This window comes from Trachymyrmex cornetzi, unplaced genomic scaffold, assembly GCF_001594075.2.
Source record: "Trachymyrmex cornetzi isolate Tcor2-1 unplaced genomic scaffold, Tcor1.1 scaffold16, whole genome shotgun sequence".
Taxonomy (NCBI): Eukaryota; Metazoa; Arthropoda; class Insecta; order Hymenoptera; family Formicidae; genus Trachymyrmex; species Trachymyrmex cornetzi.
In genome coordinates, this window is record NW_017296201.1 from 1273076 (window position 1) to 1300240 (window position 27165).

Sequence of the window (27165 nt, forward strand, 5' to 3'; positions counted from 1 at the left end):
TATATATATATATATATATATATATAAAACCCCCATAGCAAAAAACGTCACATTTATATAATAAATCTAATAGTCACGGATAAATTGTAATGTCACTGTTACAGTGACATCATAATTTATTTGTGACATTATCTTGAACTATATATGTCATAACAGTGTCACAGTAAAGTGCAATTTTTATCACAGCTGTATAATATCGTAGCAATAACGTATCTATAATAAAACGTACATTCTCACGCCATCGTAACTTTGTTGTGACATTACATCTGTAACAAAGTGGATTCGCTAGCAATCATGATTTTGTTGTCATATTATTGTGACTTTTTTGCTATGGAAGAAATTACATGTGTAATGTAAATTTGTTTAATATTACAAAGCGAATACAATGTGTATAATTTTCACATTTAAGTGCTATGATACAAATAAATAATGTAATTTTTATAACTTTCACAAAATTATTACGAATAGAATATTATTATATAGCAGTAAGAGAGAAGAAAAACAAATTATTACATTTTTGTTGTAGATTCTACATTAAGCAAATCTGTACTGTGATGATGAGAAACTTTTTTTCCTATTTTATTCGTTTTAATCATTTGCATCTTAAAAAGTAAAAATTGCATTTGTAATAAATAGTTAACTGTCTCGAGACAAAATAATTTCGACTATTTATATAATATATTACATTCCTTACATACTAATCGTTCATATTTAATAAAAATGTTCCTATACGTATAAATCACAGAAAAAAGTAATATATATAAGTTCGACATTTTTTCTGTTCCCAACTTATAAATATAAAATTCTATAATGACTATTTTTATTTAAAATTACAAGAGATTAAAAAATATACCAGTCAAAAATTTAATCTTTCCTGTTATAAAAATACAACTTGTGTATGCGCACTTGAATCTGTTCAATAGATTACTAGAATCTATGCATTCAAATTTTCCTGTTTTTAATACGTCGGGATCAAACAAATATCCTATTTTTAATTCTTTCCGCCAATCTCTATTTTTATTATAATAGCATATGCAAAATAAAAATATCGTTGCGTCAATTACATTAATAAGATTAAAATATTTATAGTATTCTTTTTTATTCACTTTTTTTACGAAAGGTTGCATAAAGCACCTCAGATCACAAAAGATAAAGATAAAATTTTAAAGAGGGATCTAAAATGTTAAGTGTAAAAAAAGTATTAAAAGTAGGAAAATTTAGTTATACTAATGTTGCAACTTTCAATTTAAAAAAAATTATATGCATGATACATTTTATTATATACATACTTGTATATAATAAATTATTAAATATATTATAAGCGGCTCAATTTGTATATAATAAATAACATTCTACAAGTTCCATGTGGAACATATAAAATAGTGAATAATAATATGGCACGCGCATGCATGTATATCTACTCTTATCATACGCTTTTTTATATATACACACGTATACACTCGCTCTTACTCTTTCTCATACTCCTCACACAAGTATGCGCGCACACACCAAAGTTAGAAAATGAAAAAAGTAATATCTAAGTAACGCCGCATTAATTGTGTGTCTAAGCGAAATCTAGTTAAGTAACCCCGTATTAATTGTGTCTAAGCGAAATCTAGTTAAGTAACCCCGTATTAATTGTGTCTAAGCGAAATCGCGCAAATCAATTTGAGCAAAATAAATGCGGCTTAATTGCTGCAATTCTAGTAACAATACAGACACCTTGCTATCTGAAAGATATCCCAAACCTACTGCATCATCTGTTAGATAGATTGAAGAAGTCATTTGGCCTAACGCCACAATGTAAAGACTCTCTCTATACCAATTTTTTAATTAAAATTATTTAAAGTTGGCCAATTACATTCCCAAAAATTTAAATATTCCAATATAGCAACAATAGTAAACATGATACAATATAGTAAAAGTAAATAAATATTGCTATATATGACATTAATTAAAACTTTGGCGTACATGTATCACATATTCTAATGTCAGTATTCCATAATATTTAGACTATTATTAAAAATGAGAATGCAATTACAGAATTATCATTTTATGATTGTTTTTTCTATTCAATCAAATATAAAATGCGTATGCAAGCTTCCGCAGTTTGAATCCTCTTTCAATGTCAAAGAAAATCTGTCAAAAATCGAAACGTCCGTACATTTTTTATTTAATATAATGGATATTTCAAGAAGTTTAATTATCGGTTTGATTTCTTTATATACGTCCAGAACTGCGGACGGTTGCATAGGCATTTTACATTTTATTGATACTTTTTTCTATTGAGTTAATATATATTTTAAATAATCTTTTTTTATTTCTTCTAACTGGCAATATTTTTATGAATTTTTTGAAACAAACTTTTTGAATTTTAATCATTATTTGAAAAAATCAATTTTTTTAACTTTAATAAAATTAAATATAACAAATAAATAATTGTCTCCCGAAATAAATAAATAAAATATATTAAGATAAACTATTTTTAATTTATTATTCATTACGTATGTAAAACTACGTTAATATTAAAAAATGAATTAATATCTTAGAGCAATTTTGTATGATTTGAACGCGTCAGGTGTTGTGACTTAATCGACTAAATTCAACGCTTTTGTTTAAAATAATTACAGCCTCGATTTTAATATTAGAATTTTCAAATAATCTTTGGAATTTGCTAATAACAGAATTAATAGATCTAAAATACGTTGCATATAAATTCACACATTTTAAAGCAAACGTTTAAATTACATCACACGTAACATTATTTTTCATATATAATTGCTTCTTGGGCATTCTTTTTTTGTAGTCTACTTTAGTTCCTTTCTTCTCTAAATAAAAGTTATTATTTATATCATTAAGATTCCAAGAGATTTTTTTATATTTGACGTTTCCGGTAATGAGAGAGCCCATTTTCTTAAGCCTGTTAACAAAACTGAGCTAGTGACTAATATAGCCCCGCCTACAGAATATCTATTTGGTATTTCATTAAAAAATAATACTTGCCAAAAAAACGCAAAAACAATATCTGTAGATCTTGCTATGGCCACTGGACCAGCTTGTTCGATCTGAAGGGCTAAAGTTAACAAGATTTGACCTGCAAAACTAAACAGTGCGAGTGCAACAACTAAAACTCTATCAGTCCCACAATGTGGCATACATAATGCACCAATTGCCCATGATATGAGCGTAGTTTGAATCAAAGCGAATGAACCAAAATTTGTCATTATAACAGAGAAATGAAGACCTTTTAACGCACGTAGTAAAACATATGCGTTTGCACCAAATAAAGTAGCTGAAAAAGCAGCCATAGCACCCCACAAATCTGCATGTTCTGACTTAACTTGACCATCTGAGAGAGATTCTACGGTATGACTAAAAATTAATGACGGTCGTGTTATCAATATCACACCAATCAATGTTAAACATACAGTAACAACGTTAAATAATCCACAAGGTTCTTTCAAAAATACCCGTGCAAATATCGCTACAAATACAGGAACAGAAAATACAATAACCGAGGCATCGGCCAACGGCATATGTCTAAATGCGTAGAAACTTAACATAAGTCCTGTTGTACCAATAAAACTCCTCAGAATAAGTATTAGTCTATGTCCTTTTGGAAAAGGATGTTCACCTTTATAAATCACAATTGGTATAGCTGGTAACAATACTCCAAAGAATCTGAAGATTGCCATTTCTGTTGGATTTATCTCTACTAAGCTCTTAACTATTACACTACATAGTGAGAAGAACAGAGACGACAGTGTTGCTAATACTAGACCCATATAAGGACATGATTTACACAACAGAGTAAAAAACTTTCTTTTATGATTTGTTGTGTTATTTTCCACATCAGCATCCACTAGATGCTGCAATTCCACATGCTCTGACATATCTGTAAGAAATATAACGTATGAAGATAAATACATTTAAATACATAATATGCAATAATAGAAAATGAAAAAATATAGCATTTTAGATTACAGGATACAATTTTGAGATTGTAAAATGTTCTTGTACAAATCTTATTTTATTAATGCTTAGTAAAAGTGCCATTACAACAATAACTAAAGTTATAATATAAAAAATAAAATTAAGATTTAAAACAATAACATATAAAAATTCGTCTGTCATTTTGATTCTGCCATTCGCACAGACTTCTATGACTACACTGACTGAATGTGACAGAAAGAGATGAACCTGATTCCGAGTTGTTCTTGTTTCAGTTCACATATGCGTATGCATGCATCCTGTCTGTGTGAGTATCGCGTGAATTTATGTGAAAACAGAAACATTAACGTTAGTCGTATGATTTATACATGCAAGAATAAATGAACGCAAATATGGGGCTGTCCAAGGCTGTCTTCAAACATGGAGGCGAAGTCGACAGTCTATTTATAGAAGTCTGTAGGTATTCGAAAATCTTGACCTCAGATTTAGATGTAGCGACCAACATACCCAGAAACTAAATTTTAAGATAATAAGATTATTTTTTCGTTTTTGGTCCATCACACCGGTCCCGTCATTTAGGATATTAAAATTTGAAAATTTTGACTTCAGATTAGAATTCGGTGAAAAAAACTCTTAGAACAACATTATAAGGGGAAAATTTAAACTATTTATTTGGATTAACAATAGAAAATATCGAATTTTCCATATTTTTTGAAGATTATCAATTTATAATAAAAAACAACGCAACGAAAAAATCTGAAAAAATTCTGAAAAATATTTTAAAACGTCTTAAATGAGTGCTTAAATTGCCGTTTTGATAATAATTCGATAAAAAAAATGCAATTTTTTTTTCAAAAAAGCACAAATTTTGACTATATGTTTATAGTTAGAGTAATTATGCAAATAAAAATTTATGGCATTTATGATTGCCTACTTTTTTTAACACTTATTTATGTTTTACGAACACTATGAAAACAAAAAACCTGTACTTAACGTCAATAAATTCATCAAAATAATTAAAAAGTGAGCGCAAAAAAATGAGACTCCTGTCATGACGCACAAAGGGTTAAAGATATCTTCTCAAGATCAATTAAAATCATGATCTTCTTTCCCTCTTGTAACTGAGCAACTTTTGTCCGAAACATTTTTGTCTTTAACTTAAGGATTTTTGAAATGTTCTGGATGAATTAAAATGGACCAATCTGTATATAAGGTTATATATTTGTACATAGAATATTATATGTTCCATATTTTAATAGTGTGTAAAAAAGAGAATTATTGAATCATGTACATACAGTATACTTATAGTACTTATTGAACAATATCATAGTTTTAAACATTTGAAAAAAAAAAAAAAAAAAAAAAAAAATATTCCCCGTTTCAAAATAACATTTTACATAAAAAATGTTGATCAATTTTTTTATTTGATTTTGTAATCTCACTTATAATAGCTTGATTTATAAAGATAACACAAATAATTGGTATCTTGTTATTCTGTTAATCAAAATGATAACGAAAAGCATACATATGATAGTAACTAATGATATCAAAAAAGAACTGGAAAGAATAAGGGCACTAGGAGTCAAGCGCGGAAGACGTCGCGCAAATAATACACCTATAAAGTGTGAAACTTTTTTATTCACTAAACGCGCTTACATTTCGGCTCACTTTTGAGCCATTCTCAGAGACAACTAACATATATAAACTGTGAATATAAGTTATCCTGTCATGGTGAGCTCCCCTACATCGAGAATTTAAATAACGGAATTAAAACCAAAAAAGTGAAAGAAGAAAAAAGAAAAAAAAGAAAAGAAATTAGGAAATATCGAAAAATATGGAGAACTAATTTATCAAACAACTTTAAGATTATAATTAATTATCCAGCAAATACAAGGACACTCGCCATGCTCACAAAGCACCATAACGCAAACATATTACATAAAAATAATTCAAGAACTGGCTCTCCTGATAATATTGGCTAGTCAGTATTAGACACAGTGAGTCACTTTTTGTTTTTCAGCTAGTAATTTTCCGAGATAACCAATGTTACATTTTTCCATTTGTTATCTCTGAAAATTACTGCTAAAAAACAAAAAGTGACTCACTGTGTCTGATACTGACTGGCCAACATTATCAGGAGGCGGTCCTTGAATTATTTTTATATAGTAATGGTGCTCTGTGAGCATGGTGAGCGTCCTTATATTTGCTGGATAATTAATTATAATCTTAAAGTTGTTTAATAAATTAGTTCTCCATATTCTATATTTCCTAATTTCTTTTCTTTTTTCTTTCGCTCTTTTTGGTTTTAATTCCGACATTTAAATTCTCGATGTAGGGGAGCTCACTATGACAGGATAACTTTTATTTACAGTTTATATATGTTAGTTTATGTTGTCTCTGAGGAAGGCTCAAAAGTGAGCCGAAACATGTAAGCGCGTTTAGTGAATAAAGAAGTTTCACATTTCATAGGTGTATTATTTGCGCGACGTCTTCTGTGCTTGACTCCTAGTGCCCTTATTCTTTCCAGTTCTTTGATTTAGAAGGAGTCGTGGTTAGTTTGATTTGTTATACGGAAATATCAAAAAACAGAATTATAATATCTTGTAGCGAAAATTATATAACGTCTAAGAGATACTAAGATTTTACAATTATCAAGAGTATTTTTCTATAAATTTAATCATATTAAAGAAAGAAACTTAATTATTGAACCGTGATACACAACCAATAGAAAATAAAATTAACGGTCAAAGCTGAATCTTAAGTGTTTAATAATTCAATACCATATGCCATCATTTGTCTTATAAAGAAATAATAGAAAATTGTAATTTTTATATAGAGAATTAAAATAAGTATATTTATGGTGCTTTCCACCAAGAAACACAAATGACACAGTGTAGTAGCACAGTGAATCATTATTTTTTTGTTTGCCAATGTTAAACAAAGATGAAATGATCACTGTGTTATACTATCTCGTGATGGAAAGCACCATTAATTAAATATTTAAGTAAGAAGCAATCAATTTAAATTCTATATTAATCGTATGTAGAGAATTTGTCGATACTTACTTATTAATTTATTTGGATTTCATCAAACGAGTTGTACGAGTTGTATGTAAACAACCATAAGATTATGTGTCAAATAATACAGTCACAAAACGTAGCCTAGATGAAGAACAAAAAACAATCAAGAATTGCTTTGTTACCTTATGTAATTAAATGCATGTTTATTTTATATTTAATCATTATTAGCTATATTTTAATAATCACGCTGTCAATTCTATATTAATGACAAAACTCTATATTATAACAGTTACTTTACATTCATAACTCATGAATGATAATTTTACTTATAAACGCCTTCTTTGTATTTATTTCTATACTTATTCTCTAATTATTGTCTCATTTACTAATGTGAAACAGTAATAATTCTCTCATAACAAAATATTTTACCATTTGATAGTAGATGTTTTCATATTTATTATACTTTCTTGCATTTTCTATCTTTAAATAAAATAAATTTGTATCTTTGAATGAGGAAAGAGAAAAGAAATAAATATAAAATATGCAACTAAAACGAGTAGATCTAATTTTCACTAATGTTCGTATCAGGCCACAGACAGAAAGAAGCCTGAGATGGCTGAGAACACTACTACGATTACGATCAGGGTGATCAGGTTGTCCAACACCAGTGTCGTCAATCTAAGGCGCTGAAATCACCCAATGCTTTCTAATATCAGAGAGGAATCTGAGAATGGACATTCCGGCCTTTTTTGTGTACCAAACCTCGTAGGATATTGTCCACGTTTTCGTGATCCCTTTCCATGTTATTACGTGGATTAGACAAGAATGAATAATCAATTTTGATTAATTATCCTTGTCTAATCTACGTAATAGCATAGAAGAGAATCACAAAAACGTGGACATTACCCTACGAGGTTTAGTATATGAAAAAAACCGCGAAATGTCCACTCTCAGGTTTCTCTCTGCCAATATCCAGCTTAGTAAAAGGGACTAAGGCCCGTTTCTATCATAGCAGTTAACAAAAAGTTAATCCCTAGTGACATTTCATTAATCAAAGTTTAGCACAAGATATTGGATTCTATCAATTTTTGCTCAAATTTAAACGTACATAAATTGAGTTTAAAATTGAACGATTTTGGCTGTTTAGAGAGTTAAACTATAGTTGAGAAATATTACTAGTACCAAACATGGCATTTCAGTAAAAAATTTTTCATACATAAACATGTATAAATATTTATAAACATATATAACTATATATGAGCAATTATTTTACATTTCTACAAACTTGATATTTTATAAAACAAACAATGCGAAAGTTATCCTTTTAATTTTTAATTATTTTTAATTGTTTTAAATGAATTGATATAAGAATTATGTATGCAACATAAAGCTAATGATAATATATCACATTGTTGATGTAAAAAAAACACTTTATTATCTTTTGATATGACGTAATTCCCATCTTTTAATATCTACAGAAACTTGACAGCAGCAGTAAAGAAGGAAAAGTAGGATAAACAGACTTTTCCAGGATCCTACAGACAAAAATTTTCTTCTTAATCTTGACTTATTTATAATACAAGAATTATATTTTAGATTTGAAAATATTGAAAATATTAAAATTTTTAATAATAAAAAATATGTATATATTTTAATAATAAATATTAGTACGCAATATTTATAGAAAATAAGATAACAGATATATAATTTCTCTATACATAGTAAAAATTCGGCATATAAAAAATAGAATACTAAAATAAATATAATGAACTTGCCATGTATTATTTTCTGTGTAAAGATATTTCCAATATCTTGTCCACCCAAAAAGTAAAAATTAGATATCGCTGACATTACTAAAAGAGGGCTTGCCAGTATGCAATGAAGTCTCTTAGTATTTCTTGAAGATAAATATGTATTCTGCATTTTATAATATTGTTTACTTTTGCCAATTGATGTTCCTATATCTTCAATTACTATTCCTATAAAATTGAGCAGTGCCCAAATAAAGATATTCATTTGTATCCCATGCCATATAAAGACAAATGTAAAACATAAAAATGATGCAAATAGTTTTCCAAAACATCTATTTGATTTTCGTATAGGAACGTAGATATATCTGTAAATACAATATTAAAATATTGAAAGAAATATAAGTCTGTATTATGATACAATACATAGAATATACAGGGTGTCAATTATGTACCGGGACGGTCAAATATTTCGACAACTTCCAACATTAAAAAAAAACGCTGAAACACGTGAAACGATTTTTCAAAAAATCTACTTTCTGCGGGGGGTGGCGCCCCCCCACCTCCAAAGGGACCGGGGGGGTGCGAGGGGGGTCGAAAATCTTAAATGGCAACATAGGGCGAGTGGGGGCTCATTTAAAAGGTAATTTCGAGACGAATCCAAAACACTACTCATAGAGGGCGTTGCGATCATTTATGGCGGAGTTATTTAATGAACATTGTTTCATGCTAAATACATCTACTTCTAGGAAAAAGCGATATGCAGGCTACTTTTTTCTGTTTTCTTTTGTAGGGCTTTCTCGTTCAATTCTCAACTGATTTCGCTAAACTTTTCCTGGAATTACATGGAATGAATAAATTATTACAGTTACGGAGCCCAAATTTCGAAAAGGTTTTTAGAAACACGCTTTCAAGGAGACGATATTCATACAAATATTTTATACATATTACATTGGGAATAAACAGGTGAGCGTAGCTAAGCGGTAAGATGCGACTAGGATTCGATCCCGTTCGGGTAGAGTTTTCTTTTTAATAATGTATTTGCGAGCGTTTAAAAATTCTAATGTGTAGTGTTAATTACGATAAGTATTCCATAAGCCTTAACTAAGTTAATGAGTAAGAAAAATTAAAATTAAATTTTTATTTTTCGTTCTTCACTTTGTAAACGAACTTAGGAATTTTTGCTATTCATTTGCATTTTTCATAAGTCAACATAGCAATTTTAGTTATTCGATTAGGAAGTATCGATAAACAGAAGCCTTTTTCATTTTTTATAAGTCTACATAGCAATTTTTGTAAGTGAAACCGGTTTTTCCTTAAATTGCAAATATTTTTTGTAATTATTGCTTTAGTTTTAGCAAAAATTGTAAGAAAAAGTCTCTCAGTGTAGAAACGGGATTAAATGCCCCCACTCGCCCTATGTTGCCATTTAAGATTTTCGACCCCCCTCGCGCCCCCCCGGTCCCTTTGGAGGTGGGGGGGCGCCACCCCCCGCAGAAAGTAGATTTTTTGAAAAATCGTTTCACGTGTTTCAGCGAATATCGAAACACTCAATTTTTTAAATGTTACGGCGTCTAAAATCTAAAAAATTTAAATTTCCCGCCAAAAATTATCGCAGCGCCCTCTATTAGTAGTGTTTTGGATTCGTCTCGAGATTACCTTTTAAATGAGCCCCCACTCGCCCTATGTTGCCATTTAAGATTTTCGACCCCCCTCGCGCCCCCCCGGTCCCTTTGGAGGTGGGGGGGCGCCACCCCCCGCAGAAAGTAGATTTTTTGAAAAATCGTTTCACGTGTTTCAGCGTTTTTTTTTAATGTTGGAAGTTGTCGAAATATTTGACCGTCCCGGTACATAATTGACACCCTGTATATATTTTTTGTTATAATATTATTATTATAGAATAAAATACGTGTAGTAGATAAATTTAATCAAATTTACCTTATTAGAAATTTGTATAACCCTCTATCAAAATGTTTCCACATGTCGGAATATAAATGTATTCTAGCTATGCATTTAGGTTGTGATGGCGCTTTTATATCATCCAAATAACATAAATTACTGCAAGTTCCATACATTACAACATATTTATTGAAAAAAAATTGTCCCATGCAATATCCTAAACCAAATAGTTCCCAAGAATTCAAATTTTGTAAAACCTATACAAAACAAAATATATTCTTATGTGTACTTGTAATACGTATGCATACCTTATGTACAAAAAGAATTATTACCTGCAATTGATATTGTATAGCATTTACATAAATAAAATGTAACAACAATTCAGTAAAAAAACACCAGAACATATATCTAACTAAATTTAACATAAATGTTAAAAACTTTTGACAATCCCAATACTGATGTGGTTGTTTAATCTGAAAAAATAAAATATTCATACTTTATTATACTTTATGACTCTTTAGCATGTAATATAAATATTTAAACATACAGATCCCACAAATTCGTGATACAAAATGAGTGGTCCTAAAAATAATGTAGGCAGGTATAAGCAATATGCCAATTTTTGAACGAAGTTATTTGAGCTGGAAAATTGGTCATCAATATTATCCATATTGTGACTGATACTTCTTAAATGTATCCAACACATCACAAGTGTTAAAATATAATGCTTCTCATCAGTAATTCCTAACCAACTTTGAAAAGGACCATTCGGAATTTTTAATATGTGTATTACAAACATATACAAAATATGTATAGTCCATACTGCATTCCTACTGCATATACACGTCATTATATGTAAAAAAGTAGGTTGGAGTATCGTACATAACATACCCAACATACCCAAATAATAATAAAGAAAAACTGTAGATGATAAAATATACCAATAGCATAATGTCTGAAAAATTTCTGTGTTATTTTCTTCTGATATCTATAATTCTTTCTGCATCATACTTTGCATGTAACTATCATACCATACTATTACTATTGACTTTAATAATCTGACTGACAAAATGATGTATAAAAACACATGGTATCAGTCTATTTACTAATGTAAGCCATACAAGCCACTCTTGATCAGAAGTGTCTCGTTTCTTTCCAATCCAAGACCATCCTGAATCAAAATCACTGTATATATCATCATAATCACTGAAATCTGAAAACAAATCATATATAACTAAAATTATTATAACAGTTTAACTATTCTCTTTTTCGATATATATTCTTACAATTGTTTGCCAAATAAAATTGATATACAGAATAAATAATGGCACATGACCATACAAGAAAATACAAGTAACTTTCATAACAGCTTAGAGTTACTAAACTATTGTTTTTCATTGTTAAGTTAAACTTGCCGCCTTAACAATTTTGTTACAATCACAAAAAATAATTCCAAGAAATACCATGTAGTTATAATAATAAACAGATCAAGTATGAACATGAAAGTGTAAGTAGAAAGAAAACTAATGGCCTAGTTTACATCGTACATTTGGTACACCGCGTGTACTAACTAGAAACTTTCTATTAAATTATTTTAATTTCAGCAATGTATTTAGAGAATGATGTACTAAATTGGTACAGTATATATCATAATGATTAATTAAATACACATATCATGTATATGTTTCAATGTATCGTTGAAATTAAGATCATTCAACGGAAAGTTACTAGTTAGTATCCGTGTGTTAAATGCACGATGTAAACTAATAGCGTTTTCGGCCCGATCGGGTTTGCACCAACCTGGGTTGGATTAATCTTTCCTATTGGTTGATGTCACACGCTCTACCAATAGGAGAGCGCAAAACGCCATTAATCCAACCTAGGTTGATGCAAACCCGGTCGGGCCGAAAACGCTATAAGCCATTGGGCGACTTCAACAGTTCAACGCTTCAGATTGGCGACACTGGTGTCAGACAATCTGATCGTCTTGGTCCCTGATGGTATCTCTTACTTGATACATGCTGGCATGTATCAGTGAATCGTGGATTGTCTAATAAATATGTGATTCGCGTTATCGCACTGTTTTTTATTGCGACGTTTTAATATGTGACTAGTACATTAAAAGGTATTCTTGATGGCAACAGACTGATTACATCTGAGTCAGTCTCAGCGTACTTTGTCCAAAACGCAAAATAGTGAGACTACGAATGTGATAATTTAGACTTGTTGGCTGCATTATTGTGGAAGATATATATTGTAAAAAAAACAATGAGTTGGCTACGAACCAATCCGTTACGAACGAGCTTCAGCAAACAGCGATCCAGGGACTCGCCACCAAAGGACGCTGATCCATCTGCATGTTATGACAGCTTTTGCAAACATTCACAACAGATATACGAAATCATTCTGCATTCTTTAGTAAGAACAACTATTTTGAGAACTTTTTAAATTTTACTATTTTGAAATTTACATCTCTCCCTAGATAATGTGTGTGTCTAAAGGATATCTTCCTTAAGTTACATCTTTAATTACAGATTTATGAAAAAAATATATATAAATGGGTATTTATTGAGAATGCCCTCGTTCACTTGAATTTTCATGAATTTGAGTTCATTCGACGCATTTTTGCATGAAACGAAAGAATCTGGCAGAAAAAAGTGTCGCTCTGTCCCGTGAAGCGAAATATTAATTTCAAAGTTCACTACTATTGAGGTTACGAAACCTGTCATATCAGTATAGTGTAATGAATTGCGCATGTGCTGTGGTCACGTTTGCATCTTGGGTCGAATGGGAGAAATAGGGGGGGGGGGGGGAGGGGGAGAAGCTCCCAGCATATAATAGGTCTGTTCGTGTTACTTGAAATCCTCCAAAATTTTTGAACTTAAAGTGAGATACTTATTTTGAAAATACTCCTATCTCTATTAATTTTGAGGGATAGTTTTATCCCCTTAAATCTGAGATTAACCCATATAAAAATCCTATATAAATAAAACATTTCTCTTAGATTTTTGTGATTAACAGTATATTTCAAAGAGAATCAAATCGGTTTTGGATAGTTGTAACAGATCCTTTGTTAGTGTGAGAATTACTTTAAATTTTTTTATAGATATCTTATATATCTGGTATTCTTTAAAAATTATCAATTCGTGTATTTTTCAGCCTCCTAAAGGGATACCTAGTCAAGATGATGTACTTGGAGTTGTTAATCACATTGATCAAATGGTGACATTATTGATATTAGAGCTACGGGATTCGAATTCGCATAATCACTATCAACAGGGTAACACTGCAACGCATTCTCCGTGTTTAGAATATTTATTAAGCGAAAATTTACTTGTTAAATTGTACGATTGGAGTATACATACAGGAAGGTATATCTATGCTAATAACTATATACTTATATCTTATATAAAATATATATTTATTTTTATAATGTATAATATTTTATATATGTATTTGTGTGAAATTAGCCTCATACTTTTAAAATTTTATATTTTATTTAATTGTGCTTAATTGTATTAAGTTTGTTCCGATTTGTGTGGCAAAGCACAATTTTAACTGGATCACACTTTTGTTTTCATCCCATCCCTTTCAATTAATTTTTATCGATTCCCGAGTTATCTGTGTTTTTTATTTGTTTGTTAATTATATTGGTATAGATACAAAACCCAGATAATCATGTCTTCCATTAGTAACTCATTATATAATTTGGCTATTTTTTTATATACAAAATTCTGAACGAAGCAATTCCAAAAGTAGAAAGAGTTACACTAAGTACTCTCTTTTTTTTTCGAAATGGAACCTATTCTTATTAATTTAATATTTACCAAAGATTTTATTTTTTTAAACATATTTGAATATATTTATTTCATTAAATGAATCTATATATTCATATTTATATGTATATCTATTTTTCTGTATATACAAGTTATTATATTATACATATATTATACATAAGAATTTTTTTACAGATTTAATAATGCAGTAAGATTGGAACAAATAAAGCTTTATGAATTATTAGTTTCACATAGTGGTACTCTTCTTGCACATGAAACAGTTACGAGGCCACTTCTACGATTGTTAGAAGAATGTTCAAACGATATTATGCCATTAGAAATAGAAAAAAAATTAGTAGTACTATTGAATCAGCTATGTGTTGCCTTAATGCAAAATATGGCATTACTTGATTTGTTCTTTCATCCAACTGCATCCGGAAAGAATAAGTAATATCTTATTTTTTATGATATAAATATTATAAATAATACTTTATACGAATATATAATCCTTAAAAATTTATTAACCATTTCAGATTTATTATATTTAATCTATTAATACCTCATATTCATCGAGAAGGCGGTGTTGGTCAGCAAGCGCGTGACGCTATGTTATTGTGTATGTCGCTTTCAAAAAAAAATGACGAAGTTGGATTATACATTGCTGATCATTCCAATATATGTCCTGTAAATAATGCAATATTATTATTTTGAAATCAAATATGCTTGCAAAAATTTGTGCACATAAGTAAACAATAATATTGTCTATATTTACTTAGGTACTAGCTACAGGATTGAGTGGTCTTTATTCTTTACTTCCAAGAAAACTTAACATTGAAACAGATGATTGGCATCAATTGACACCGGATGATGTAAATGACTTACCTGCACTTACACAACTCATGAATTCTCTGGAATTCTGCAATGCAGTTACACAAGTAGCACATCCGATGGTACAAAAACAGTTACTTGAATTTTTATATCAAGGTTTTCTAATTCCTGTCATAGGTCCAGCATTGTTACAAGTGAGTGTACATTTAATAAGACATGAAAGAGCAATTATATATAAAAATTTCATAATTAAATTTTGATATTAATATTTCAATGTTAATAATGTAAATAGTATTTTATTTTTACAAGAGATATATTATCTTTCATTTTTTAATTAAATAATTTTAAGATGTTAAATTTTTATGTAAGTATTAATTTATTTATTTTTATAATATGCTATCACATAAGGGCATGTATATAATGGTGATTATTAATATATTATTATATTATTCTATTGATTTTATATATGACAAAACATTTTTAAATAAAGTTTTATCAAATGATTCTAACTAAACTTCATTGTAAGCACAGTGATTACTAAAAAAAATTATTCTTGTTAAAGAACGAAGAGAAATGTATAATATTAACACATTACGAGAGTTGTAAAATAAATAATACAACTCTCGTATTGACAATTAACATGTTAACATGTCTTGTCATCTGATCAATGAGAGAGTTAGAAGTTTACCACATTGCAGTGCCGAAATTAAAAAGTATTCAACTTTTATTTTAATTCTTTGAAAATAATTACAGACGACCGTGGAAGAATTGGTCACAGCAACAGCTTATTTTGATTTGTTTCTTCGATCTGTAACTGATCCTGGCTTGTTGCGATCGCTCGTTAGATTTCTGTTAGAAGATAATTATGAAGATTGTAGAATACTAGATTGCCTAATACAAAGGATTTCTTCTCGATCAAGGGTAAATTATGAATCTTTTTGATAGAATATTTCTTAGATATAAACTTGTTTCTAACATTTTGTTTTTTAATTTAGTTGTGTATAGTTACTCTGGCGTTGTTTGAAACTCTAGTTAATTTAAATTGCGAAGATATCATGTTGGAATTGTGTTTGGGTGCATTAAATCCGTGTTCACACGTAATGCTTTCTCAACGTAGTCGACTGAGAGATGTAGATCCTTTTGGACGAGCGGCAGAAAAATTTTTATCCTTAACACCACGCTGTTGTTCTGTATTTACGCCAATGGACTCGCAAACAAATTCTTTACCTAACGTCGTACTATCTACATACGACAAATATGGATGCACCACATCTGACTCTATGAAATCGTTACCAGCATCGATAAATTATGGTACTAGATTATCAGATAGCTTATATGGAAATTATCATGCATATCTCTGTGATGCCAGACAAAAAATTAAAGCTTGCCGTATTGCGTGTTCTAATTGGTCTTGCCAGTATGATGGTAATTTACCTCAACGTAGTAATATTAGCATGACTACATTGATAGATGAAAATATTGTATCTGATCAATCACAGAAAAAGGCAGAAGGATCTAGAACATTGGAAATGATTAAGAATGCAATGAAATCATGCGAAAATGATAATGATGCATCATTAGACAATGTGTTACTTAATATTCAATCTTTATTGGAAGGAAAAGATTTAAATAGTAATGAACGCAATTTTAAAAATGAATTAAACATGGATATTGCATTGTCTCTTGATGAACAAGCACAATTGGATGCCGATATTGCAGAGTTGTTGAACGAAAACATTGGAATGACAGAATGTACAGAGGAAACCTGTTTAAATAAAAAAGAATCCGATAGCTGTATAGAAGACTCGACCACGGCCATGAATTCACTTATATCATTAGGTGAGAGTAGCGGCTACGAAAGCTTCGCGTTTAAAGGATCACCAGAGTCAACACCGGATAAAGAAACCAGTGAAGATCGGATGAGTGAACATGAAGAAACGCACATTATAATTAAGAAAGAGATTGATGATGTCCCTATGCGTAATGACGCGGAATCAAACCCTCCAATAATTGTGGAAACATCGTCGAATAAATTAAAGAAAGATCCTTTGTACCGACAGGACGTGTTTAATGGACAGCCAAATGTTGGTATATTTTTAGATGTAATTTTACGAAAACTCGAGTGTATGACAAGCAATAATTTGTATGTCAATTTACATCTCACGGGCCTCATTAGCAGATTGGCAATATATTCTCAACCTTTACTGCAATCGTTTCTGTTAAACCATTCTCTTGTATTTCAACCCAGCATCAAGTCTTTGTTTCAGGTACTTATCGTTTTGTTGTTGCATTTGTAATTATGCAATGATATTGCCTTATTATCCGTGTTTACAGATTTATATTGATTTTAATCTAATTTGTTTGAGTTTTTCTTCTAAAGAATATTACTATTTTTATTATCTAGATGTTGTGGATCGCTATGGAAATCAAGAGAAATAATATTTTTACAATTTATATTGCAGGTGCTTGCGTCATTAAAACATAAAATAGATCAATTTCTTTCAAAACATAACAACGTGGATTTATTAGTTGAACAAGCAAAAATATTTCTGATTAATCGAGAAAACAAATTAGTAAATGCGAGGAAAAATGTAATAGAAGCTGCTGCGCAATCGTCATCTATTAAAAGACAGTCTTTAACTGGTGAACCATTCTCAAGAGGTATTTATTTCGTGAATATATTTTAAGAATTAAATATATCTTTCCATCCTTCATAAAGAATATAAACATTAGATTTAGTTCAATACTCGCTTACTCATTGACTCTCTTCTCTTTTATTTTTCTCTTATTTTCTCTATTCTCTCATTTATATTCTTTTCTCGTTTTCGCGTCTTTTGCTCTTTTTATAACTTCACAACTACATTAATCATATCTTTTAAAATTTTGTGCACACTGGAAGTATTCAAAAGATGTATGTATTGATATAAAATATTTTTGCTCTCTTGTATATTATATATGTAAATTTCAAATTATTATATCATTTGTATTTATAGGGGAACCAAAAAGGAAAAGTTTGACATCATCATTCACACAAATGTTCAGACGATCAAGTGGCGGTTTAGGTCCAAGTCTAACAAATTCCATCAATCAGCCGTCCAGTATATCAGAAGATCAGCTACAAATAGTTGGATCTGGATATAGGTAAATTATTTCAGATTTCTGTACTTTATAGTAAATGATAATATCAAAAGAAAAATCTAGGTCAGGGATTCTCAAAGTATCGAGTCAGTTTTTTATTGCGATGTTCAGAACGTTAAATTATACTTCGTTACTTCGCGTAGCTACAAATTTACAATACAAATTTATACAAATTTGCTTGCGCACGTTTGTCCTTTTACGACTTTGTATATATGTAAAGTTGGATTTTTAATGATGGTAGAAATCAAAACCAAATTTTAAATAAATTGCAATTGTCAAATTCCTTGTCTGAAAATAATTCGTGTCAACGTCGACATCAAAGCTTTATTAACAGAAATCGGAAATAAGCACATTTTTCACATTAAATATTTGAAAAATTACCCTAAATCTATTACTAAGACCTAATTACGTTAGAGATGATTTTAATCCCACTAGTATGAGTGAATAAATGAATGAATAAATGGAATACAATATAGTTACATATTCTTCTCTTCAATAGGTATACGAAAACTTCGTGGGAATCACCAAATGAAGTAAGCCCAGTGCAAAATGTTGTACTATGTTCTGTAATATTAGATGAATGGCTTAAAGAGCTCGCAGCAATCACTCAGGAGCATGCCATTATGTCCATTACAGATGGTAATAGATTTATGTGAATTTGTATATAAATATGAAACAAGAGAGAACATTTGGAAATATTCTCCTGTTTATATATATGTAATTCAAATGTAAAGAAAATAAAAAATATGTATTTTTGACAAATTCAATTCCGCGTGTAATGCTGAAATTAATTTGGCATATTTCTGAGTAAAAATCGTGAAATGTAAAAAAATGTTTTAGACAAAAATTTTATCCTGCGCAAAAAAATATAATCGAGTAACACAAAATGACAATCACTCACTTGTTTGCTCGTTATTCATTGCACACAAGTGAAGACTGATTTCGCGGTACTCTTATCACACGGGTACTCATGTGACACACACACACACGCGCGCGCGCATGCGCACACATTGATCCGAAACAGTTGACACACGTATAATGGAAAAATTGTAAGAGGATTAAATAATGTTCTAAATGGCTCTTCATTGTGATTCCTTTAAAAGAAATTTATATTATTACTTTCAAAAGATATGTAACATTAATTATGCATATTTTTTAAATTAAAATAAATATAATAATAACTACAAAATTTTACGAGGTTTCACACTGAAATAGCCATTTATTTGAAAGTATCAGTGTTCCAGAATGAATGCATATAGTCAAATCCGCCAGTACTAGTTGGATACAACGATATCTTTAAAAATGTGAACTAAAAGAATATGGAAGAAAATGATAAATTGATATAAATGTTATATTTTTGTTTATAGTAAAAAAATTATTTAATTAACATTGTTAATAATAAATAAAACGTTTTAAAGAATTGTATAAATGAATTTTTTTTAATTTAAACTTTTAAATTTTTTTAAAAGTAACTATATGGTTAAATTACACGAAAAAAACATTAAAAAAACATTTAATAGACATCTATCCACAGAATCAAAACTTAGTGATTATGCTTATGTTTTGGAGTGATTCTTACTACTTGCCCAACATTAAGGCCCAGTTTCACAACTGACAGTTAACTCTTAACCGAGTTTCAACTTATTCATTATCTCTTTTCAATTGTAGAATTGGAAAAAGTTGAGAAATAAGTTAAACCTCGATTAAGAATTAACCGTGAGCTGTGAAACTGGGCCTAAGAGTTTAAAAACAACTTTTCATTATTAATAATACCTAATAATTATACATATAAATGTAAATAATGATGCAACAAGTCATTCGTTTCTTTTAATTGTGTGTATGTAACGGTAGCGTCCCTGCGATGAGTTTATCTTATTGTGTTTGTTATGTGTTAGGGACGAAACGATTATTTACCGCGTGATAACTTCTTGTTCACGCTCAGAAGCTTAGTCGAGAAATAATCTTTAAGAGAGTCTTTATCTGGTTATGCGAGAGCTATATGTTTGTGTGAGACTTAATTATTCACTTCCTTGCGAGCTCATATTCCATCGACTCTGATATTCTTTCGCGCGTAGTGCTCGCCAAATTACATTGTATGCGCCACTGTTGCCGTGTTTGGTATTACACGACTCGTATGTTATGATCGACGTATTGTATCGCGTAATTCTCAAATACATTATTGTTATTTGTTACATGTAATTTTGTATGATTGATATCTCCTATTTCTCTTCGCCCTCCGATTTTCCCCACTCACGAGAGTCACCCACCTATTATATAGCTGAGCGGTCCGTTTCGTTCTGTATGCGAAATTGTGGTCTGATCCTAATTTTCTGTATTTTTTTTTAAACGCGACGAAGTTGTACCATGCTCGCGAATACGGTCACAACATATATGTATATCCCTAAAATTTATAGTTAATTTTTATAAAAAAAAATTCCTAATTTTTCCCCATTTCTAAATTAGGATCTTTCCTTAATGTATAAAATATAAAAATATTGTATTATATTATATAGGGTAGGGTGAGGTTTTCTTTGTCCATGGAGCTATTCCAGTCAGTGACGTTTGTTTTTAATTAACATATAAAACATTTAAAGGTCGTGTTTACTTTCAAGAAGCAATCGTGTTTGAAAGTAATGTACAGTTGTAAGCAAATTATATTGAGTGTTTATTAAAGTTTTAGGACAGTAATGCAAAAATTATCTCTGATAATCGTGAATTATTTTCTTATATTATTAGTTTTTTTTTAAGATCCTCAATGAGCGCGGAACAATCCTACTGGTTTTGACATATGTACACTTTCAGTTTAGATATTTATGTAATAATATTTTTCTTTGTTGTATGTTAATTTTTATGCTTACAAGAGGTTATATTATATTCAGTAATAAATCATGTTTGAAATTTAATTGTGTGGGCGAGACATTTTACTGTAAAATTTTCACTTTAAGTTGAAATTGATGGAATAGCTCCACCTTATCCTATAAAAATTATAATGAAGTGAACAAAATAAATATAAAGATAAAGGTATACAATATAATTACTATGTCATAATATGAAATATCGTAAATTATAGATTTATTATAACGAATAAAATATAGTATTTAAAATTATCTTATATATATGAAAACACATACGAATGTGTGTACTTTATGTATCGATTACTCTCCATGTCCCGCAGCTCTACGCAATAAAACATATATCTTTTCTTTGATCCAATCCTTATTATAGGGAGCATAAGTATTTGTCGATTTTTGGTAGACAAGACAAGATAAATCCGTTAATTGATCCACGAAATCAAATAACTGACTAATATCGTAAGTAATAGTTGGAGTGTTTGGATTTCGTCTCTTTAGATGTTCTTCATAAATTTTACAAACTCCTACAATAATAAATAAATAATTAATATTCGTAAATTAATATTAGTATTGAAATATTATAAAAATACAAATGTGTGTACGCGTGTATGTATAGAATATATCTTATGTAATGATTAACAAATTACTGGGCGAGTCATAAGTATGTTTTAAAATATCGTATTACTGGATAAAAAAGAACAAATGTTCTTGTAAATATTACATCATAAATGCTTCGTTGACAAAATAACAGACATAAATACAGTAGTATCAAATAGTGACTTAAAAATATGAGGTATTTTTTTAATGTTCAGTGTTCATAATTTTTCACACATGCTTTAGCACGACGTACACATAACTGATATATTTCTTCATAAGAACATTTGCATTTTCTTTTTAAGGGTCACATTTACAAAATTTTTTAGATATATTTATGACTCGCCCTGTATAATATATAGAAAATCAACTGCATCATTCTCTTTTGAGTGTGCGTGTAACTACGTGTGCGTGTGTATAAAGATGATCCTACACGGTCAATAATACTGATCAATAATATTGAATCAGTATGCATCAATATTTTTAGTATTTTTACAACCTTAAACGATCAGTATTATTAGATCTGTTCGCGTTGCATGAAATCCCCAAATATTTTTGCACTCAAAATGAGATAGATATATATTTGGCTTTGAAAAAAGAGAAAGCGAAGATGCCGAATGCAAAAAGTGCGAGCAACGCGAACAGACCTATTGACAGTACATATATGTTTCACTTTAGTTTTACATGCATTATCCATTACACTGTGACATACTGTGATATGGGTTCCGTTTAGCAGAAAAAGTAGTTTTGCAACTGTTGTAAAATTCTTGAATATAATTGGTTTACTCGTATATATTTAGATCTAGAAGAACTAAGGGCAACACCAATCATATTAAAAAAATGGGCGTGTTTAAGTCGGCAAAGCGGCTAGTCTACTCGCCAAGCAAATGAACATAATCGGTTGTTACTTATAGATCCAACCAATCACATTCAATCGTTCGGCGAGCAGGCTAACCGCTTTGTGCGGCTTGAACGCGCCCAATTTTACAACAATTGCAAAGTTACTTTTTCTGTTGAACGTAGCCATAGATCTTAAAAAAGCGGTACTGATGCTCGAGAATCAAAATTTAGATCACCATCAGTATTCTACGTCAATCTATCAATATCAACCACACACAAAGTAATATTGTTAATATTTGTTAATACTGACAGTATTATTAACCGTGTAGGGTCGTCTTTAAGCAGTGTCGCAAGCGTTACAGTCCAAAGAGTAAAGATAACTTGACGTTGACTGGACCGCAACGCTTGCGACACTGCGATGCGATTAATGTAGAACCAGCATTGGGCACGCGTGTGCATGCGTACGTATTTTTAATATACAGGACATCTAGTTTAATATACAGGAATTCTGCCAACAACGCTTGCGGGCAGATAGAGCGGACTAAACAGAGTCGAAAAGTTCTGTACCATTTTGCAATTTTCGCGATAGTTAACGAGATATTAATTTTTAAAGATCGCCGAATAAGAACATACCCGTCCGGTCATACCGCCAAATGCACGCTCATCGGTCATGGGGGAATGGTTCACTTGCACATTATTGTCCAATTGCTCACTGCCAATCACAGCAACTTCTGTGTAAGATTTTTAAATTTTTTTTCTAGCACTGTGATTAGCATGTGCGCAATTGGCTCATGTGCAATTGATATACACCCGTCGTGATCGTTAGACGCGCAAGAAATTGTTTTCTTTCGCCGCCGTGCGTAACTATCGCTGCTTATAATAAACAAATTCTTAATCCCCATGCGCTTAGCGACCATGAGATCGATGGACGTGCATTTGGCGGATATAGCCGGGTAGATACGTATTTATTCGGAGAATTTTAGAAATTAATAATTCTAAAAAATTATTTAAATTAATATTAAATTAATTAATATTAAATTATTTAATAACTCGTTAACTATTGCAAAAATTGTAAAATAGTAGAAAACTTTCTAACTCGGTTTAGTTTGCTCTACCAACTTATGAGCGTTGTCGGCAGAATTACCAGACATCCTGTATAAATGCTATCGTATTACTTATGTTTTATTTTTTATATTTCTTATAGATATAATAAGGTATAGAATCGATTGATTTTATGCTGTTTGATGCACACACACACACAATCTTATTTTTATAAAAAATTACAATTTTATATAACATGCACAATAAAAACGAGCATTAATATCTGTTATTAAAATTTTTAACTTAAATTTATAATTTATAATATAATATTACCATAATCTATAATTAAAATTACCTTCCATACATTCATTAATGCTTTCATAATCAGAATATGTTCTTGTTTCAGGTCTGACACCAGGTTGTACTAATAGTATTGTATGAGACTAAAACAAAATAGAAGTAAATGATAATGTAAACTTAATAAACATTATCAATGACTGCCCAACTCAGATTTTAAACCATAAATTGGACAAAGTGATTGTTACAAATTGTTTATTGCTGAAAATAAACCTGTAAATGATGTTCAACGATCAAGTGAACATAATCTATCGTGACTGAAATGAAAAGAGGCATCTAGATCAAATTATTATTTATCAATTTTTCTAAAATATCGGCTTAAACATAATCTAGATCTTCTGTGTCTATTTGTAAGTTCAAACCGTTCTGACATTTAATAAAAAGCATCAGTAAGATCAAACTTCTGTAGTAAAAATTATCCAAAATTTCAACATTGTCCAAATGAATTCATGATTGAGATGCAACCTATAGTTCGTAATTACAGAATTAGTAAAGTATTCCACTGAATGTGACTGCGATGTTATTTTACCTGCATTTTTAATTTTCTGCAAGTTTGTCCTGCATAAGTTGCATCACAATCCCTGCAGCTAATTTTATACACCATGTTCTTTTTTAATTCATGGGACAAAGAAACCTTGTACATTTTGATAAATTTGTGTAGTTTATTAACACTAAAAACCAAAATTCTCTGATCTGCATCATTGAAAATTCCCCTGAATTTGAAGAAAATCATATTCTATTGATGAAATTCTGAATTCATTGACAAATTTATTTTCAGCAACAAAACACCTATAAAAATCACTGTCTCATCTTGGTCTAGAAAAAGAATTTATATTTATCGAACAATGTTATTAATTAAAAATATAATAACGATGTATAAATATTAATAAATTAAATTTTTCATTGTCATATTATTTATATAAAAAATAATAAAGTAGAAAAACTATAAACTTTGTAATGTTACAAAAATATTATAATTGAAAGATATTCAATAAAATTATTTATAATCAATACAATATATAATATTGTATAAATTAAATTGACTACAATTATATATATAATACATAATATAAGATATAAATGACAATATAATACAGTATAAATGGCTATATCTTTTTTCCCTATCAATAATTATAATTAGAGTTATATACATATAGAAAAAGTCGATCAATATAAATAAGATAGAATAAAATATGGTTTTATTAAATAAAAAATATTATATATAAGGAAATTTATATAAGAATTGCTATATGAGAAAATTTTATTTTATTTACAAAAGATTTTCACTGTGATGTATATACAAACATTTTATCTCTTGTATAAATAGTTACATGTCTCTCTATGGAATGATTCAATAATTTATTTTTCTTAAATTTTCTTTAAATAAATAAGATTATCGATTTAAAAAATAAGCATATTATTACTTAAATATTGTTTAGATTGGTTAAATAACTGACCATAAAAACAATCCTCAATATTACTGCAAATCATATTTTAAGCACATTTCTCATAAGTTTATTGAATTTACTATACTTAAGCAACCTCTCCCCCCCTGTGTCTTTTAAATCATGTTATAATAATATACTTGTAAATACAGATATTTCACAATTTGAAATTTCTGTACGATTCCTGAATGATACACTTCAAATTCTATTATTGTTAGGATTCCATAACACAATATAGACGTAACATTTTGTACAATGACAATATTTTTTATAAACAGTGACATAATTGTATTGTAACGAAACATACAGTTCAATAAAGTACAATGTTCAGAAAAAAAACAATAAAGGACTCGTCAAGAAATGAAACACGATTGTGCTTACCATTTTTGTTTACGCAGTCCTGGTAGGTAAATATGGATCATAAAATGATAACTCAGTAATTCTCGATAATAATCCGGATAATATGGAATGATATTCCCTTAGAACGATTTGGAAGCCTAAAAAAAGTAATCTACTGGAATCAAATGCGAGCAAATTACACCGATATACGAACAATTGACGACAAATAACACTACGTGAACTCTTCGATAATATATATTTATTGAAGAAGTATCATTAGATGCTAAAAAGGAGGAAGTCTCACCCTGCCCTCTGGTCTACGTTCCAAAACCATGATGCAAGGAGACAAGTGTGTTCTTGAACACGTTTAATTGCTACAGCCAATCAGAACTTGGCCTTTCATTCCGCCATTTTTCGGCGGAAAAACTCAGTTTTATCACCGACGAGATATTATTAAAGACCGTACACCCTGGGCAAATTTTCGGCGGTATAAAAAGGGCCCCAAGGGCCCGGAGGTAATTCAAGAACGCTGACATTACCGACAGTTGATATAAATTTGCTATTATTAACATAAATATTTGGCTCATGCATTATTAAATTCATGATTTTTTATTATATAAATGTCCCATAAATAAATATACATACTTGTAAAGCTGTAATATCCTATATATTGCAAAAAAATCACAATTTTTTCTCTGCAATTATCATCTTTATATTGATAATCAAACTTTGATGATAATACTGAAATCTCAATTTTAAAGAAAAATCGAGTATTATTGAGTTATAAATGCATAAATACATCTATTAAACTAATAAATCATAAAATTAGTACAATATTATCAGTTTTTAACTCTTAATCACTTCAATATTCACAAGGACGCGAATTCCCGTAAGGATGTCGGTCTTTAATAGCATCTCGTCGGTGTGGTTTTACATATAATAAATTCTCTCTCTCTCTCTCTCTCTCCTCCCTCCCTCTCTCCCCTCTCCCTCCGCCATTCCTCCCTCTTCTTCTATACTGTGCTTCCTGTTTCCCTTCTCCACCCCAACCCATTTTTTCCTCCCGGGTGGCACCCAGTTGGACACGGCTCAATTGGACACGAGCCACTCACAGCGCTTGAGACTACAAAGCTCCTAGGCACCTGGTCGCTGTGATTGGTGGTGGCCACTCGAGCCGTGATCAATCGGGATCACCCCGTATGCGCGCGCACTCATGGCACGTATATTGTAGAGGTTAGATATTGGCTGCTTTCCTTTTAGGAGACACAGTCGACACACTTGACACAAATCGACACACGTCGCTTTCCATTTACAATTTTGTTCAAACTCAATCGACA

At 30.1% G+C, this 27165-nt stretch overlaps 4 protein-coding genes across 6 annotated transcripts; 1 reads left to right on the forward strand and 3 right to left on the reverse strand.

The window, feature by feature from the left end:
* Positions 1-2637: 2637 nt before the first annotated feature.
* Positions 2638-7429, reverse strand: LOC108758627 (solute carrier family 35 member G1). Of its 2 annotated transcripts, XM_018503663.1 has the most exons (3): positions 7401-7429; positions 7017-7112; positions 2638-3895 (listed from the first exon to the last, which is right to left on the reverse strand). In XM_018503663.1, exon 3 carries the CDS (start codon positions 3891-3893, stop codon positions 2847-2849), a length of 1047 nt encoding a protein of 348 aa, XP_018359165.1. In that variant the 5' UTR covers positions 3894-3895; positions 7017-7112; positions 7401-7429; the 3' UTR covers positions 2638-2846. The 2 variants fall into 2 exon arrangements, with proteins under 2 accessions (XP_018359165.1, XP_018359166.1); XM_018503664.1 differs by lacking the exons at positions 7017-7112; positions 7401-7429 and adding an exon at positions 4201-4440.
* A 916-nt stretch (positions 7430-8345) lies between these two features.
* On the reverse strand, positions 8346-11611 carry rasp (protein-cysteine N-palmitoyltransferase Rasp). The gene is made up of 5 exons (XM_018503797.1): positions 11166-11611; positions 10951-11091; positions 10658-10875; positions 8747-9087; positions 8346-8506 (listed from the first exon to the last, which is right to left on the reverse strand). The coding sequence occupies exons 1-5, from the start codon at positions 11514-11516 to the stop codon at positions 8406-8408; spliced, it is 1152 nt and encodes a 383-aa protein (XP_018359299.1). The 5' UTR covers positions 11517-11611; the 3' UTR covers positions 8346-8405.
* Positions 11612-12572: 961 nt separating this feature from the next.
* On the forward strand, positions 12573-19451 carry LOC108758918 (UPF0518 protein AAEL005291). Of its 2 annotated transcripts, XM_018504153.1 has the most exons (11): positions 12573-13036; positions 13778-13989; positions 14590-14841; positions 14928-15078; positions 15171-15416; positions 15976-16143; positions 16218-17489; positions 17685-17883; positions 18122-18133; positions 18216-18363; positions 18860-19451. In XM_018504153.1, the coding sequence occupies exons 1-11, from the start codon at positions 12887-12889 to the stop codon at positions 19014-19016; spliced, it is 2967 nt and encodes a 988-aa protein (XP_018359655.1). In that variant the 5' UTR covers positions 12573-12886; the 3' UTR covers positions 19017-19451. The 2 variants fall into 2 exon arrangements, with proteins under 2 accessions (XP_018359655.1, XP_018359656.1); XM_018504154.1 differs by lacking the exon at positions 18122-18133.
* A 2023-nt stretch (positions 19452-21474) lies between these two features.
* Positions 21475-26099, reverse strand: e(r) (enhancer of rudimentary). Its single transcript, XM_018503820.1, has 3 exons — positions 25871-26099; positions 24043-24130; positions 21475-21736 (listed from the first exon to the last, which is right to left on the reverse strand). Exons 1-3 carry the CDS (start codon positions 25871-25873, stop codon positions 21516-21518), a joined length of 312 nt encoding a protein of 103 aa, XP_018359322.1. The 5' UTR covers positions 25874-26099; the 3' UTR covers positions 21475-21515.
* Between the last annotated feature and the right edge of the window lie 1066 nt (positions 26100-27165).